The sequence below is a fragment of the Balaenoptera acutorostrata genome, chromosome 16 (assembly GCF_949987535.1).
Source record: "Balaenoptera acutorostrata chromosome 16, mBalAcu1.1, whole genome shotgun sequence".
NCBI classification, from domain to species: Eukaryota; Metazoa; Chordata; class Mammalia; order Artiodactyla; family Balaenopteridae; genus Balaenoptera; species Balaenoptera acutorostrata.
In genome coordinates this window covers 78,325,129-78,337,831 of record NC_080079.1, presented here as the reverse complement: position 1 = coordinate 78,337,831, position 12,703 = coordinate 78,325,129, and the positions used below count along the sequence as shown (strand labels likewise).

The following is a 12,703-nucleotide window of genomic DNA, read 5'->3' as shown; positions in this document are numbered from 1 at the left end:
TTAATATTTGGAACCACATAATAGGATGTTCTTATCATCAGTGTCACTGTTGTATTATTATTAAGATTCCGGGAACTCACATCTTCCCTGACTGGCACATGACTCATCTCCTATGATGAACACCCTTCCTGGAAGGTCTGCCTGCTGGGCCCCAGCAAACACATCTCTCCTGAGACCTAGCTCTTATTCTAGTATACTACAGATAATCCCTAAAGACTCCAAGTCCTTCTCAAACAGAGTATTTTATAAATATCTTTATAAGTCTGTCTAACTGGTAGTCGGAACATGAGAAATATGGACTCACGTCTATATTTTGAAAATTACATTTTAAAATTTCAAAAAAAATACTGAAACATTTTGCAAATCAGAGGTCATGAAACTGTACTGCTTTATATGGAGTTATATATTATATTATTCTATTTGTTTGGTTTTAAATTTTTTTATTTTAAATTTTAATCATTTAAAAATGCACCTTAGTGTCTTACAACAAACGCTATAGAGCATCATCTTCAAATCTTGGTCTGGATCAGGAATTTAGTGGAACCAACTGTTGTCTGAATCAAGGGAACGGGTGGGTCTGAACAGCATGCTTGTGTTATGGACTTCTAATGTGATGGAGATGGATTTATAATTCAAAATCTTACAAAATTAGCATAGTATTAACTTTTAAGGTTTCTAAATACCCCCTAAGTGAGGATAATCTAGGAGATAGCAAATTACATGGCATAAGAAAAATTGTTATCAATATCAAAGAAGAAACTACAGTCAGACCTCTATATTTGCAGGTTCCACATCTGCAGATTCAACCAAAACGCAAAAAATGCCGAAAGTTCTAAAAGGCAAAACTTGGATTTGCTACATGACCGCAACTATTTACATAGCATTTACACTGTATTAGGTATTATAAATGATCTAGAAATGATTTAAAGTATATGAGAGGATGTGCATTAAGTTATACACGAATACTACACCATTTTATCTAAGGAACTCGAACATCTGTGGATTTTGGTATCTGCAGGAAGGTCCTGCAACCAATCCCTTGTGGATACTGGAGGATGACTGTAGAAGCATATCCAACTCTCAGTCTGTACAGTTCTGTTCATTTTTTTTCAAAAAGTGTTCTTTAAAAAACAGTCCTAATAGAATTTACAGAAGTTCTCATTAAGAATATGCCATGTACATATTCTAGGAGGTTACAATAAATGGCATCCCAAGAATCAAAGGGTTTCCTTTACCTTGGACTCCCCACCTCCAAGGACATTCACCATGACCTCCATCACTGTCTCGTGCATCCCAAGTGCCCTCATGAGATTAGGGTGCTGGTAAAACACTTTATTATTCATGATATCCCTAGAAAGGACAACATAGGTACAAGGGAAACACAGAAGTCAGAGCAAAATTTAAATAAAAACATATCTGAGATGATGATAAATCTTCTGGAAATAATTACTGGAACATATGGAAAAGTAAGAGCAATCATCGTTAAGCCATAAAAATTAATAAGCGCAATTGGGTTTTCCTCAAAAATACTGACAGCCTACCAAAAATAGCATACAAGTCTTCTACTCCTATCAATTATAAGAAATGTACTAAATAGGTAAACATTCATTTATATGAAACAGACTTTGCGACACTTATTCCTAGTTTTATGAATATCTAAATTCAATCTTATTTTGTTCAACCTTATTTTGTACAGAAATATGAAGCAGTATTATACCATGTTCTTATGAAAATTTCTATATAAATAATTGTTGTATAAGTATCTCTGCTTTTCATATATGCTTTTTTAGTACTATATTCATTATTTGTATGTTTAATAACAGTAGTGTTATTTCCTGCCACATTTATGTTATCATTCTGGCAAAATGCTTTTAAAAGATACATATTCTCGGGGCTTCCCTGGTGGTGCAGTGGTTGAGAATCTGCCTGCCAATGCAGGGGACACGGGTTCGAGCCCTGGTCTGGGAAGATCCCACATGCCACGGAGCAACTGGGCCCGTGAGCCACAACTACTGAGCCTGCGCGTCTGGAGCCTGTGCCCCGCAACGGGAGGGGCCGCGATAGTGAAAGGCCCGCGCACCGCGATGAAGAGTGGCCCCCGCACCGCGATGAAGAGTGGCCCCCACTTGCCGCAACTAGAGAAAGACCTCGCACGAAAACTAAGAGACCCAACACAGTCATAAATAAATAAATAAAATAAATAAATAAAGTATTAAAAAAAACAAAACAAAACTAAACTAATCTTTAAAAAAAAAAAAAAAAAAAAAAAAAAAAGATACATATTCTCCCAGAGACACTGAATACACATGAAGTCCAGGTACGAGTAATCCAACTCATTAAAAGGGACATTTAATTTAAAGAAACAGCAGCAGACGATACCTAGAATGTTTTGTATTATTATTATTGCATTACACATTATTACAATACTTATGTAAAGGTACTTTTAAAGATCTTAATGTTTAGCAGTCCTTGCAAATAAATAGCTCTGTTGATTTTTATTTTAACATATAGCAAATCATGCAAGAGTCTTTTCTATAAAACACTTTCTTGTTGGAGCCAGAGCAAGAAAATAATGTACAATCAACGAGAAACCTGAAACTTTCCCTTTGAATCGGGTTAGCTTAATTGAGTCACTCATCTATTCATTTAGTCATATGCTAACTTTTAGTTATTCTTGCTACATCAATAAAGTGGAATAGTGTGATTCTTTTCTTTCTTTTTTTTTTTTTTGTTTTAGTTCTTCACTTTTAATTTAGCTTTGTTTAGGTTTGTGCTAATGAAGACAGTTTTTAGGTAGCACAACTCAGAAAAATGACTTGGGGGCCCAGGGCTCATACAGGTCTGATCTATTTAATGCAAGAACGAATAAGGTAAAGAAAGACATCCTTTCCTTCACATCAGATAGCAGCACATTTATCAAGAGAACCTTCAACTCTCAAACCACAGATGTAATCATGAGATCTGTTCTCCTGTTAATTCAAATCCTTTTGCATGACCTAACTTTGGAAGGTATCTAATTGAAAAATCTCATTTGCCTTTAGTTCCAGGTAAATTAAATGGATTTTTAATTCTACCACCAGTAGGCAGGTTGTCACTTATTAAATGTGTCATTTTAGGATCTTTCTAATACCACAAAAAAGTAACATTTTATCTTGTTTCATAATCATTTTGAGTTTTATCCCTACTGAGTGATTTATATGTTAATGGTACATCTTACTTGTTACATGGTCATTTAAGAAAGAAAGTGCTCTCCATTTCCTGGAAGGCTTTCTTTCTCATTTAATTAAGATCACTTCTCAGGAGAGGCCCCCTCAGGTTAGATTTAAGTACTAATATTCCAAAAAAAAGGCTCAGGCACAGACATTTATAAATAAAGAACATAACATTAGCTTGTGTTGTTTAGGTTTTTCTGTTTTCCCTCTTTGTCCCATTAGTACACTGATCTTTAGTGTGCAATCACTATAATGATTTTCGGAATATAACCTCCCAGTTTTATGATTTCAAATACTTAATAGTCTCACAGGAAATATATAGTATGGTGTTCTGAATTTAAAATGTACATAAATATCACATAATCTGAGTCTTTCCATACTTTCAGAATTATTTTTCTAGCCAAAGAAAACATTGGTTATTCTATTTCCTTAGTTGTTTTTCAAAGAGCCAACACTGAGTTTTTTAAATCCTTTTTATTATTTGTGTTTTATTTTACCTATGTCACTAGTTATCATTATCTCCTCTTTTATCTGTTATTTATAGAACCAGATTAGCTTTTTCTTGGTTGGGGGTGCTAAATATTTGTCTTTTACATCACTTTTCAACATTCTACATTCCAGATTTTTACATCCTTACATTTAGGTATTTTTTCTTATGAATATCATACAGTTTAAGCTTTTATTTTTCTCTGGTATTTTAATTCTCTCATATTTTCTTATCCCCAAATCATGCAAGCTTGTTAATGATTGCTTAGATATATGTATATATGCGCCAGTAATATACTCTCTGGAATTGATTACCAACCATTCTTCTGAATTCCATTTTCTTTTCCAGAATATACAGCCTTTAGAAGGTCTTTCAATGAGGGACTTTAATTAAACATTCTGAAATATCTTTGTTTTGCCCTCACTCTTGAATATGGAATATAAACTCCAATATCCAAATCCACATGAAGCACAAGCTCACGATGGTGAAATCTTAGTTGAGTAACACATTGTAAATTGATGGCTATTTTCTGTTGGAACTTTGTGATATTTCATTGAGTTATGATCTCTAGTTTTACAACTGAGAATTCTAAATATTGTTTCTTTTCAAGTGTCCTGGCTTTTTCTATTTGCTTTCAAAATATTCTATTTATCACTGGTTTTATGCTGTTTCACTATAGTCTATCCAGCTGTGGATGTGGAACGATTTGTACTCTAGGAATCTGTGAATTCATATTTTTCATCAATTCTGAAAAACTCAAGCCAATAGCTCTTCAAAGTTCCCATTCTATATATAGCTCATCTATTCTGTCTTTTCTATAACTCCTATTCAGCATATGCTGGACCTCCTTATACTATCCCCTATGTCTCTTAACTTCTCTATCTTTCAGTGTTACATTACTAATTTCCTCAGATCTATGATTCAATTTATTAATTCTCTTCAGCTTTATTTATCTATACTTTTATTAATCACTACTCTTAATTTCAATTATTATATTTTTCATTTCTAGAACTTCTATTTGGATATTTTTCAAATCTTCATGGACCTTTTGTGTGTCTTATTTTTGGAGATTTTATTTATTCTTTCTTATTTTTAAACATTTTAAATACAGTAACTTTACGTTCTCTTTCTGGCATTCTATGATCTGAAATTCTTGGGGGAGGTGTTCTAACTCCACTCTTTGTGTATCCGCAGACCCTTGCCTATGGTGGATTGTTCCCTTGGGTGTTTTGCAAGTTTTGATTGTGGGCTAATCTTTAGTAGTATGTAGGTTTTTCCTGCAAGAATTCACAGTGAATTGAGTTGAGAAAGCACACCTCCGGGCCAAATTATATGTTAATTTCTCAGCTTGGGGAATCCTTAGACTACATATGAGGTATAAATGTTAACCCTATTTAAGACTAGCGTATACAAACTATTATATATAGAATGGATAAACAACAAGGTTCTATTGTATGTCACAGGGAACTATATTCAATATCCTATAATAAACCACAATGGAAAATAATATGAAAAAGAATATATATATATATATATATATATATATATATATATATATATATATATATAAATAAAATTGAATCACTTTGCTGTACACCAAAAACTAACACAACATTGCAAATCAACTATAACTCAATAAAAAAACGTTAACCCTGAAATCCACATAAAGTACAACCTATGATGTTGAATTCTAAGAACAGTTGTTTTATCCCCCATTCTTTGCTCAAGGCCCAATAGACATAGGCAAACTTCCTTGTTATTTCCTGCTCGTGATTGTCTGTCCCCCTGTGGATTTTATTGTGTTTTTATTAATCTGCATTTTTTATATGTGATTGTACATTACTGAGAAATTAATAAAAATAAAATCTAAGATATTTGTTGTATATCATAGCCACCTTAGCATCTAGTTGTAAAATTAGTCATGTTTTGTTATTGAGCAATTTTCCTATTTAGCTTTAAAACATAATCTCTAGCAAAATGACAATCTAATTTAATGATCATAAAATCTAGACAGTATATTTATACTAATGCACCTACTGTACTACTATTGGGATAAACAACTAGAAAGAAGACATTTCTAAGACAAAGGTTGTAATAGTTAAATAACTTACCCTAATCCACGAATCATAAGTTTCTCTTCTTCTTTGCCCATTCTCACACTCAGCAGAGAACGAATCTGACCAAGAGATGCCAGCAGGTTGATGGTATCCTCCACGGAAATACCATTTATAGTGTAGGTCTTTGGCAGAGCCCGGACCAGACCCCCAATGCCATCATACTGTCGATGGAGCAACACGAACATGGCCCTCACCAACTCAGGGTCTTCAATAACGGACTCTTGAGCCCATCGGACCATGGTCTCAGAAATCAACTGCTGAAGAGTGGCTGCAAAGTAATTATGGATACTTCTTAAAAAAGGAGAATAGTAAGACACATTAGATGGGCATTTCAAATGCATATCTCAGATAGGCCAAACTGGTATCAATATTTGTGCCAGAATTTCAAAAATATATTTTTTGAAAAAAATAAACTTCATTTAAGTATTTTTCAACGTCAATATGTTAATATCGATGAGTTACAGAAATGCAAGGATAAAAATACACAATATTTTCTTTAAAAACTATTCTTAAAACTAAGGCATTTAAGCTGTTTCAAGATTGTAGCCCCTTTTTCAAAACTGCTATTGGCAATCCATAGGGCAACCAATGAGTGGTCCTATTACTTTTATTTTCTTTGTTCCATTCTTTGCCTCCCAGAAGATCTGACATCATATGTCCTTATAAAGGTCAACCATGGGCATTCAAGGAGCTTTCTTTTGATCCAACTGTCTCCTCATTTGAGTCCTTTGTAGTAGTAACCTCATGAAATTATATTTCTACTTCAATTTGTATCCCTAATTGTCACTTAAAATGTCTTCAAAAGGATTTGATTGTGAAACTGTATTAAGTTGAAAAGTTACCCCATACATAGAAGATTACTTGCAATGTGACAAGCAATAAAGCACACTTAAAAGCAATAGAACTTCCAAACCTCTTAAAATATATACTAAAATTATCAAAGCTAAGTAGGGTTGATGTGACTAATTCATACATAGGCACTTAGTTCCTATCATCAATACACTGTCTGATTATCTGTTTTAATCTATACACTAAAAAAAAAAAAAAAAAAAAACTACCAATTTTAACCAAATACAAAATTTAGATAAAATGCCAGTATACTTCCACGTATCTCAAAACCATGTTGTCAGTTTTAATAGGTCAAAATTGATAATAATAAAAAGTGATTCGCAAGAAACTTTGAACTCTGATTTTGAAGATCTGGCTCAAATTTGGTTGTGATACTGAAGAATAAATTTAGAAGTAATTGTATGGATAAAAGATTTCCCTTGTAAGTTCGTGTGAAAAAAACACAAAATTTTCATGAGTTTTTTTTTTTTCTTTCCATAAAAGCCATTAATAAACCAACACTGCATCTTAAATGAATGGAGTCTCAGCAGTGAGACGGTAAGTCAGCGGATCTCACAGACCTACTTCATGAAACCCTTTTGGATGAGCGTGCAGTGTCTCAAAGACCGATTGCCTCGGCGTGCTTATTTGGTTTCACAGAGTATCAGCTGTGACTTTTCAGTTAAATATCATATGGATGAATCAGAAATGCATAAGATTTTAGGAAATATTTCAGAACCAAAATATAGTTACAGACAATATCTATTTAACCTTTAAGCAAAGGTTTAACTTGATGCAAGAATATTTGAAAGTCAATAGCATAATATTTAGATATGAAGGCTAAATTACCTGCTTTATACTTTCTCTTGATAAGACTGATCCAATCCCTAAATGGTTACTTCTCTAGGGAGCTCATCCACCCTTTCAAAGCTGCCATCTCTCAATCTGTTCCTACAAGTATGGCCTGATGCTGCCGTCTACTTCTGGCAGCTACAGGCATCTACTTAAGAATCTGATTCTTGGAAGCTGCAAACTCAATTTTCTCACTGGTTCATCTAGTATAATATTTAAGTGATGAGTAAATGCCGTAGTTGAGTCATTTTGGCAGTGCCCTTTCATAACTTACATGACTTCTTGGAGTCACTCTCAACGGGCTTTTCAGCTTGCTTCTTCTTTAGGTATGTCACCTTTTCTACCAAGGACAGCAGGCGTCCTCTAATTGTTAAATCACTGTTTCCATCCAGAGACCCATCTTCATCCAGCTCAATTCCTAGTAGGAAGAAAACAAAGAGAAAGAAGAAAAGAAAAAATAATATTAAAGAAACATTTAGGATAAATAATTCTCAGGTTTTTACAAGTTTTTCCATTCATAGCTTAAAGCAATGCTGCCGTGTCTGAAACAGCTGATGACACTGAGTTAAGCAATCTTGCCCACTAGCACTCATAGGTAAGAGGCACTCATTGCTCTCTCTTCCTTCTTTCTCTTTTTCCCCTGTTGTTGTGATATCAGAGCTATCAGCAGCCAGTACAAAATATAAAACCAAGCAGAGAGGGAAAAGACTCCCTTAGGAGTCAAAATCAATCGTGCTACTTGGGCTAACCCTAAGGCATCTCTTGACCTTGGGCACCATTTAGACCTATGGTTCTGCCCTGCCTAAAAACCTCCCTAGTCTTTTATCTTCCTTACTTGCTTCCAAAAATATCAGTGATATTTTAATAAGTCGAGAGACAGAGAGAGCAGATATCATTAGATATCCTAAACTAAGGAATACTTTATGTCTGAAGCAATAAATCTACCATTTCAGAGCACTCCTTTATTTACAGTATATATATAAATGTGTGTGTGTGTATTTATAGTATAACCTTCTGGCAGTCATTCAGTGGTTCTTCATTCATAAGCTGAATTAATATACTTTTACTCTCTTCATTAAGATAAAATGAAAATAATATCACTGGCGCTATATATATACCACTTAAGAAATGGCTAATTCATTTTCTTTCACTGAGACGCAGACGCAGACTTATCCACACCACCGCATAAAGGGAGAAAGAACCACACATTCAGAACATCCAATCAATTCCATTTTAAAAGTTCTTAAAATAAAAATAAGGGAGAATCCCCTTAATAGATCTGGGCTACTGACATATAATTTAATGCAGGAGTTCCTTAGGTCTTAATTAATTTCAAAAGATATGTCCCAGATTTCCTAGGCCAGTCCTAAAAAGTGGCCCCTCAACCAGTTTAAATACAACTGTTTGTGATCAAATTTCTTGAGACTAAATTAACTTAACACTCCCCTCTCTGCCAAAAGCACCTGGTTACATGTCCCCATTCCCCCCAGGCCACTGAGGGAAGGAGGGAAAATAGAGAAAGAATTTTGGTCATGGCCTGCTTGGTCTTAATGCCTTTCTGATCTCTGTACCCCTCATGACTTTCCCACATGGGGGTTAGTTAACCATTTTGCCATAACAAATATTCTTATATGAACTCCTAACAGGCACCGTGTACATTTTTGAACGTATTTACATACATACTTACTTTTGTACCAGTATATGTGTACTAAAATATACATTTAATAAGAGTTGTAGGTCAAGAAGACCTTACCACAATGTGTCATCAAATCTTCATGAAAATCCAAGAGTTTGTCTTGGATTTCTTCGGGACAGGGACATTCGCTTTTGTCATCCTTAAAGTTGAGAAGCATATTGATCTGAAAGTTTGGAAAAACAGAAGAGGAAGAACTAGAGTAAAAGAAAAGTGAATTCAGGAACGGCACAGCAAAGAAGATCATAAAAACCAAAGATGTTCAAAACCTGTTTTTCAGTATTCATAGATAGTTGCCCAACAGACAAAAAATCATTATCACTCAATCCAACAACCACCACAAATAAATCATTCAAATCTTAGCATGCTGAAAAATAGTTATGTCTTTTGCTTTCTCTTTCTCAATTCCACAATGTTAGCCCTTCGTATACTTGGCGTTCTTCAATCAGGATCTAAATGTTGGTTTTAAAATTTTTTATTATGCTTCTCCTAAATTTTCTTTTTTTTCCAGTTAATTTCCATGCTTTATTGAATATTTTCAACAACTATTTTTAGAACGATACAGTAAAGAAGGAAAACCAAACATAACTGAAGAGTAATATAATAACTATAACTTTTTTATATATATGCTTTATATATATGCTTTATAACTATGCTTTTTTCTAACATTAATGGTTCAATTAAACAAACTGCAAGAAACTTTCTTCCATTTGTTTTAGTTTTAGATACAATAGCATCAAATTCATAAATGAAGAATAGTATTCAATTCATAAATGAAGAAAAGTCTGTTCCATAATTTTCCTTTAGGAAACAATTGTAAGTTTTCTTTTTAGAGCTTTGTATTTGAATTTTTTGTTAAACTATTACTTTGAGAAGATTGTAGATTCACATGCTATTGTAAGAAATAATACAAAGAGATCCTGTGTACCCTTTACCCTGTTACCCCCTACGGTGACATCTTTCAAAACAGTAGTACAGAATCACAACCAGGACACTTACACTGATAGAGTCAAAAGAGGGAACAATTCCATCATTTCAGGATCCCTCCTGTTACCCTTTTATAACCACACCCACTTCCATCTTGCTTGCTCTTCATCCCTAATTCCTGTCAACCACTAATCTGTTCTCCGTTTCTATACTACTGGCATTTCAAGAACGTTATATAAATAGAATCATACAGTATGCATATATGTATTCCCACATGATCCTTTTGACAACCGTAGGGTCTGTAGTAATATCTTGTTTCATTCCTGATTTGATAATTTGTATCTTCTCTTTCTTCCTTTGTCAGTCTCTCTAGAGTTTTATTGACTTTACAAATATTTTTAAATAACCAGCTTTTGGATTCACTGATTTTTGTAACTGTCCTGTTTTCAGTTTGCATTCATTTCTCATCTGTTCTGTATTACTTGTTTTGGGTTTATGTTGCTCTTCTTCTAAATTCTTGTGATGGCAATTTAGATTATTGCTTTGAGTGTTTTTCTCTTTTTAAATGTTAAGTATTTAATGCAATAAATTTCAGTTTTGGTTGTTTACACAAATTTTGATATGTGATATTTTCATTTTCTTTCAGTTCAATGTAGTTTTTAATTTCTCTTGAGACTTGATTCTCAAACTATGGATTATTTAGAAGTGTGTTGTTTAGTTTCCAAGTGTTTAGAGATTTGCCTGTTACCTTTCTGTTACTAATTTCTAATTTGACTCCACTGTGGTCAAAAAAACATTCTGTATAAAAAAATTCAATTCTTTTACATTTGTTGAGGTTGTTTCATGGCTCAGGATACAGTCCATCTTTGCAAATGTTTCATGGGCACTTGAAAAAAACATGTGTGTTCTGTTATTGGGTGGAGTGTTCCACAAATTTCCAAAAATCCTGCTAGTTGATGACACTGTTGTATTCTCCTACATTTTTGCTGATTTTCCATCTAGCTTTTCCTTCAAATATTGAGTGAGGGGTGTTGAAGTCTCCAACTAAAATTGTGTATTTGTCTATTTCTCCTTTCAGTTCTACCTGTGTTGACTTCACATATTTTGCAGTTCTTTTGTTTAGTGCATACACATTTGTCTTCCTGGTGGATTGATCTTTTATCCTTTTGTAATGTTCCTGTCAGTCTATGATAATTTTCTTTGCTCTTACCTTCTTTTGATTAATTTTTCATGACATACCTTTTTTCATCCTTTTACTTTAAACATATCTATATTAATTATATTTTAAGTGAGTTTCTTGTAGACAGCATGTAGTTAGGCCAAGTTTTTAAAATTCACTCTGTCAATCTCTGTCTTTTACTTGGTGTATTTAGATTATTTATATTCATGAATTTACTGATATGTTTCTGTTTGTTCTCTCTGATTTATTTTTCCCAACATGCTTTGAGTTCCTTGAACTATTTTTAGGATCCCATTTTGAATTATCCGTGGTATTTTTTAGTGTATCTCTTGGCATAGCATTTTTAGTGGTTGCACTGGATATTATATTAATATATACATAATTTATCTCAGTCTACTGGTATCAATACTTTACCAGTTTAAATGAAGTATAGAAACCTTATCTTCCTTTATGTCCCTTATTCTCTCCACTGAAAATATAAGTGCCTTAGATATCTCTTATGCATACACTTAGAACACATCAGACAGTTACCATTTTTGCTTTGTCCATCAAACAATTTAGAAGACTCAGGAGGAGAAGGAAATTGTATTTACCCTTAACACCTTGTGTTGTTTTGTCTTCCTTCCTGATTTTTCACATTTTCTTCTTTCATCATTTCCCTTCTGTTTAAAGAAGGCATTCTTTCAGAGTAATCAAATTCCGGTAGTTTTCCTTCATTTGAGAAAGTCTTGGTTTCCCCTTCATTCCTGAAGGATATTTTCACTGTGTATAGAATTCTGGTTGACAGATCTTTGCTTTCAGCACTTGAAAAATGCTTTGCCACTTCCTTCTGTCCTCCATATTTTCTGATGAGAAATCCGTTGTCATTTGAATTGTCTTTCCCCTATGAGTGTCATTTGTTTCTCAGGGCTTTCAAGATTTTTCTTAGTCAAACTTCTGAAAACTAAAGACAATGACATGTCTTGGTTTAGATTTGGTGGGTATCTCGTTTGGGATTTACTCAGTTTCTTGAATCTCTTATCTTTGTACCTTTTGCCAAATTTGAAAAGTTTTCAACCATTCATTTTTCAAGTGTTTTTTCAGTTCACTCTCTTTCTCTTATCCCTCTGGAAATCTAATGCCACAAAATGTGAGACCTTTTGCTCTATTTGCACTCGTCCCTGAAGCTCTCTTTTTTTTTTTCCACTCTATTTTCTGGTTTTTCAGGCTAGGTAATTTCTATTGTTCTCCCTTCAGTTCAATGATTCTTTTCTCTTTTTCCTCCATTCTGCTGTTAAGTCCATCCATTGAAGGTTTATAAAAATTCAGATACTGTATTTTTCACCTCTAAAATTTCCATTTGGCTCTTCTTTGTATCTTCTATTTTTTTTTTTTTGCTGCAACCTTCTTTTTTTAGTTTTGTCATCT

At 33.6% G+C, this 12,703-nt stretch overlaps 1 protein-coding gene across 7 annotated transcripts in view; it reads right to left on the bottom strand.

The window, feature by feature from the left end:
• RYR2 (ryanodine receptor 2) overlaps positions 1-12,703 on the bottom strand; it is a 429,286-nt gene that overhangs the window by 205,551 nt on the left and 211,032 nt on the right. For all 7 annotated transcript variants that reach the window (XM_057530902.1, XM_057530903.1, XM_057530904.1 and 4 more), the window contains exons 34-37: positions 9,250-9,355; positions 7,771-7,914; positions 5,811-6,084; positions 1,236-1,350 (exon numbers count right to left, since the gene is read on the bottom strand). In XM_057530902.1, coding sequence (XP_057386885.1) covers positions 1,236-1,350; positions 5,811-6,084; positions 7,771-7,914; positions 9,250-9,355 — 639 coding nt within the window. The remainder of the gene's footprint in view (positions 1-1,235; positions 1,351-5,810; positions 6,085-7,770; positions 7,915-9,249; positions 9,356-12,703) is intronic.